Source organism: Lolium rigidum, chromosome 2 (assembly GCF_022539505.1).
Source record: "Lolium rigidum isolate FL_2022 chromosome 2, APGP_CSIRO_Lrig_0.1, whole genome shotgun sequence".
NCBI lineage: Eukaryota > Viridiplantae > Streptophyta > Magnoliopsida > Poales > Poaceae > Lolium > Lolium rigidum.
In genome coordinates, this window is record NC_061509.1 from 140,772,532 (window position 1) to 140,778,567 (window position 6,036).

The following is a 6,036-nucleotide window of genomic DNA, read 5'->3' on the forward strand; positions in this document are numbered from 1 at the left end:
GGTTGATCTTCTCAGGTCACCATGATTCCCGGTGGCTAAGTTGGTTGTGTTGGTTTCTCGTTCTTGGTTATGAACTCGGATGAACTGTGCTTGTTCTTGCTTCACCCTTACCCGGTGATTTGCAAATGTGGTCGATCGTCATGGTTCTAGGGTTTGTGTGCTATTTATATGGCCTCTACTTCTTCCCCGGCCATGACACACGAGCTCATTTACTTTATGACTCATCATTTGCCTTGCCTTGCCGTTGCTTGCCTAGCAACGAGCCTTGCTATGGTGAAACTTGAGCCCTCTGTGACTGCTCAGGTTTGGTCTGCCTGATCCTATCCTGTGCTGTCCAGGTTTTGGACAAGCACAAGTGTGCAGTGACAGTGTTCACTGTCCAAACTGAATTTCTGTGATGTTTTTTCACTCTGTCCAAACTGAATTTCTAACACTTAATATCCTGTCTAGCACTTGTGATTTGTTTTGCAGGTTTTGAAGTTGAGTATGACCAGAAGATGTCCTTCAAGCATTTAGTCTAGGTTTTAGTTTAGGAAAATCTTGTAATTTTCCTTTTTCATTCTCGTTTATTATTATACATCAATTCTTGTATCAAAAATATTGTAAAGACTATGTATTCTGTGTTGATGATCAATAAAGCTCAAGTTTTGGTTTATGAGCTTTGTATTATGCACTGTTTATATTCTTGATGAAATATTATTTGATATTCACTTTGAAATTCAAAGTGATTTGAATTTATATCTTATGTTTGAAATTTTAAATTCATTGTTTATATTGTGTGATGTTTATAGTTAAATGTTTAACACTTATCAAATGCAAACATTCCCCAAAGTAACAAGTTACAAAAGAGATCATGTCGAAATTTCCCTAACTCACATTGCCTAATCCTAAGTGCAAAATGAGAGAGAACCTCGATCCCTCTTAGGTTTAGTTGCAATAAGGCGCGAAAATTTCCCCCGTTTTGCAATGAAATGCACATCCCATTTCTAAATCTACCCTTCGTTGTTCCTATGTTCTGGGTTATTACAATGTTCCCACATCCTCGCAGTATGCTGATATCTTCACCAAGGGTTTGCCATCGACTATCTTCACCGAGTTCCGCTCCAGCCTGAACGTCCGTGGTGCTCCCGCTCCGACTGCGGGGGGGGGGGTGTTAGACGTGTATTGTTAGGACACGTCTAGAGCAAACCGACTCAAAGAGTCCTACCTTATTTGTAGTCTAATTACCTTGGCAGCTAAGTCTCCTTGTACTATATAATCCCAACGTGGGATCAAATCAATCTAAGAGCAACAATTATATTTGCCTTCAACGAGGATAAGTTGCAGTCTCCATAACTGGAAGAATGCCCCAAATCTCCTAGGCATGCACAAGTGCATGTAAAAAACAGATGGTTGTTTGTTTCCACTTGATCACACCAGGAATAAAGAGGGGGACATGGATATTTTCTTCTTCTTATATTCTCTCTAGTTAAGGAAAGATGTTGCATAAGTTGCCATAAGAATTTTTGAATTTTCAAAGGAAGTTTGGTTTCAAAATCCACTTATAATTTGGTCAAACAATATCATTTTCCAACAAAAAGGAAGCGTTCTAGAAGGAGAATCATGCAATGATGATTGATTAGTGCAACATTCCGCAAATTAAGGACTATGCAAAACAGCTAGGATCTGGAGCAGCCGTGTGCAAGGTAGTTGGCACGACCTCAATATGTTGGATCTTAAATTTGATCAACTTTTGGTATCTTGATATGTAAAAATCTCCAACGATCTCGCATTTTATGATTTTAGCTTCTCTGGATTGACCCCAACTTTACTCTATTCATCGTCCTAAGTTACATCAAAGTAAACAAATTGAAACTTACATAAAGTAAGGATTTTATAATGCTCATACTGTAAAATGAAATTAACAGTTATGCAAAAAAATGGAATGACATGTAAAGTTTTTCAAGCCAGATACAACTGGATGCCCTTGACATCCAAACTGACATGTTGAAGTGTTGGAAATATACTCGAGAGGAAATAATGAAGTTGTTATCATTCCATTTCCATGTTTATGATTATGTTTATATTCTATGATATAATTGTATCTATTCCTGAATGTGAGATTCAGAGGAAAATATGATTACATGTGTAAAATAATAAACACCAAAATAAATCCCTAGCCTTGTCTCTAGATTAGCTCATGTGTTATTGATGGTCTTGTTTTACCTACCATGAGTGTAAGTAAAGTGTTATGAGATTTCCGATGATATATGAGAGCACATTGTTAGGATGAACAATGTTGTTGGAAAGGCATCATTGATATACTACCATACATGTTGCCAATATGTTATCAGTAATTTCTCAAATGTTTTAATGTTTATTAGCTTCCTTCAACCATGGGAATATCAAAGACGTTGATACTAGATGGTTACTTCTTGTTGCATGTGTGAGAACGCGTACAATGGGGGCCTCACCCCCGTATTTGTTCGGTAGTGGGCGTAATGCAATGCGCTGCTACCCGGGATCGAGCTGAACACACATAAACACGAGGAATTTTACGTAGGTTCAGGTCGCACGAAGCGAATCCCTACGTCCTTCTTATCTGATTATTTTGGTGTTCTTCCTTCTCCTCATTTCCACATCTAAGAGTTCAACACTCCAATCTTCCAATCCTTTGCTACAGTCTCATGGACCTCCTTTTATACCACAAGGGATTACCACATGGGCTAGTTGCATACTTGACACCTATACTAACAGGTGGCGACCGGCGGGAGAGAGGTGGAAGTTGAAAGAATAGATGTCCAACATGTGTGCCTGCTCCTTGTTGCCGATGCGACGTCCTTGAGCCGTCATGTCGCCTTGCTTCCACGCACAGGGTGGCAGGCGTACTTTGCCCGACGGGCATTGAATTCCTCTGCGCCTGTCCTAGGGAGATGGTGCCAAGTGCTGACATGCCGTTTCCAGGGAGGACACGTCTCCGAACCCCGGGAACGCGTTGAGCGAGTTGACCAAGTCGCAGTGTCTGTTCGCGTGGTTTCGCCGAGTCAAGGGTGCACAACACGGTCGTCTATAGCCGTACTACGAAGGGTTCCAGGGACGCCCGCCGGGAATGATTCGTTGCTTCCGGGGAGACCCACTGAGGCAAGCTCCTCGAAAATGTCTTGAGGTTAGCTTCAAAGACATCTTCAAGAAGCTCTGCCATATGAGTCTTCCTTGCCCAACCTTGGCGGAACTCTCATCATGGTGCACTTCCCTTGAAGATGTAGATCTTGTAGGTCTTCAAAGTATTTATACCTGGTGCATCTCTTCCGGCATTGTCGTCCTCTTTCGGCATGAAGTCGTGCCATCCATGCCTTATCGTCTTGAACAACAGCTCCACCCACACGTCTAGTATCGTGGTGACCCCCGTTCCCGCTACGTCGACACTTATGAAGAGATCACACATTAATTATAACTAGGTAATTATAAATGTGGCTTTCTGGTATACTGTAAAGTATGTCATTGCTCAGGCTGTGCAAACCACCGAAAATAAATATGAAAAATGTTCCTTATGATGAAAAAAGGTTCAAACCACTTCTCAATTAAATATGTGAGAATTTTTATGGTTATACAAATCCTGCTATCGATTACTATCGCGGAAGCTGTTCTTGAAATTTCAACATATGCTCAGACCATTGAAATGAAGAATGGGTAGAAGGATTAAAAAAGTGTGTTGGAGAGTCATAAGTGTTCCGGAAGGTCCTAGATGAATCTGGTGATGTTTGAAAGTGTCCAGGAAGATATTGGAAGGTACCAGAAGTTCCTAGAAGATTGTGTAAGGTTCTGAAACGTCTAGAAGGTTCCAACATATTCAAGAAGCGGAAGGTCCACTGGACTGCTTCCCCTCATTGCCTTGTGGGGCAAGGTTTCCATTGGCCGAATAGGAAAGAAAGAGGATAGTTTGAGTCTAACTAGAACTCCTCTCTCTTGGAAACAACCCAGCCAACTATATACAGAGAAGAAGGACACCCCAAAGGACACACAAGTCATAGCCATTGCCCCGCCTTGGTTGCATCTTAGCCCCAGAGCCCCAAATCCTAGGTGCCACACCTCCTCTCTCAAAGAGTCACGCTACCGGAATATACACCCCCTTCTAGATTTAATCTAGAGGGTAATCTCGAAGGCTCCAATCTTCATCAAGTTGGTTCTTCATCCCATTGGTGCGCTAGATCGCACAACAGCTGGTGTACACTGGAATGGTTGGAGGTGTCGTCTACTTCAATGCTTCATCATGATGATCTCCGTGAGTAGAAAACTCGCGCGGCTAGGAGGTATAACCTAGGTGCTGGAGGGAGAGGACTTGATTGACAACATCATCAACTCTGTTGCGCTGACGTGATTGAATACTCCTCAAGGGTATAACCTCGTTGCTTGCACCTCGACAGTGATCTTGGTATGTTGTGTGTCGTAAAAAATTGTGTAGCCCGTTTCCCAACATGAAGGTGGAGTCTTTTCGGAGGTGACACTCTTGGACGGTAATGGAGGGGTGATTCGGAGGAAAAAAGGCTAAAAATTTGGAGGCATCTCTAGCATGATGTTTTATTTTTTTTCTCGTATTTCAACCTTAGATATCTATTCATGTTGAATATAAGGCATTGTTTCTTTCATTTTGAGGTGTTTGCATGAGGCTTTTTTGATCTTTGTGGTGTGTTGGTTTCTATTTATACAAACAAAAAATCGAGAGAAACTCGTTTATCAAAATGAAAAACCTTGTATTCACATAATGCTGCCTGATGTGGCATCCTAGTCCGTGGCATGTCTACCTCGGATCTGGGCTCGGTCTTTCAAGATTCAACGATACTTGTTTTTTTGAGAGAATACGACACTTTATCTTTCAAGATTGGATGGCTCTTGATGTTGTTCAAACGTAGTAGAACTTTGCATGGTTTTCAAATCTGGTTCAGCGTGTCACAGAAATTAGATCTGAGTCAATTGTCACACTACGGTAACTTTTTTTTGCAGGAAAAGGAAGCCCTCGTATTCTTACAATATTGTCCTCCTCAGCATTCCACAAGAGTACCAGCAGTCCAAATGGTTCGAGGTAGGAATTTACTCGAAACTTTATATATCAGCTAGTTCTGGGAAGCCATTAGCCAATTTCATCCATTACAGGGTGTCATGCTGTATACACAGCACATTAGCATCTATCTTTAGGTGCATGCAACCAACCCACACAAACATGTGAAAGGTAATGGCCGGTACATACTAATCGACCCATATGCCAGGAAAAAACTTTCCTCATTGGCATGATTGGTGCCCTCCCTCCATCGCCAGATCAAAGGCCAGATGCTAAACCAGCTATGGCTAAAGCTAAAATCGGCTGAAACCGTTAGCTCTTGCCTATTAATCGTCCTCCATTGGCTTCTTGTGTCCCCCGAGCGCTTCTTCTAGGTTTCCTTCGCCTCCTTCTCGGCTCCGGACCCGGCGGCAGGTTGCGTGCCAGCTGACGGGGCCGATGGAGTTCAACGCCTCCTACTTCCACGCGTTCGGCAACCCCGACTTCGCGGCGGTCTTCTCCGGTGGCAGCGCGCAGGCCCTCCGGCCGCCGTGCCCCTCGGCCGGCGGCGACGGCCACGGCGACGGAGCCAGCGTGAAGGCGGAGAAGGGAGCGGTGGCTAGGCAAAGCACCACCGCCACCCCATCGACCGTGACCTTTACGGTCCCGGACGAGGAGCTGGGAGAGGCGCAACACTTCCTCAACGAGTGCTCCCGCTGTCGCAAATGCCTCACCGGCGACATCTTCATGTACAGGTCAACTACTACGCCCACAATCGTCGTACGTCATGATAGAACCTGCGTAGCTTGCTCACAATATTGCTATTACGCCTTGCGTTCAGAGGGGACACGCCATTCTGTAGCGAGGAATGTAGGAGGAAGCAAATCGAGACGGAGAAGGCCAGACACCGGAGGAAGAAGCAAAACTCCCCAAAGGCGCAGGCGGCTGTGGCGGCGGCTGTGGCAGCGGCGGCAGCGGAGAGAGAGAACGAACCCCAGCGGCGACGACCGCAGCCACAGTAG

At 44.1% G+C, this 6,036-nt stretch overlaps 1 protein-coding gene across 1 annotated transcript; it reads left to right on the forward strand.

Moving 5' to 3' along the window:
* The first annotated feature begins 5,473 nt into the window (after nt 1-5,473).
* On the forward strand, nt 5,474-6,036 carry LOC124687357 (FCS-Like Zinc finger 6-like). The gene is made up of 2 exons (XM_047221149.1): nt 5,474-5,769; nt 5,856-6,036. Exons 1-2 carry the CDS (start codon nt 5,474-5,476, stop codon nt 6,034-6,036), a joined length of 477 nt encoding a protein of 158 aa, XP_047077105.1.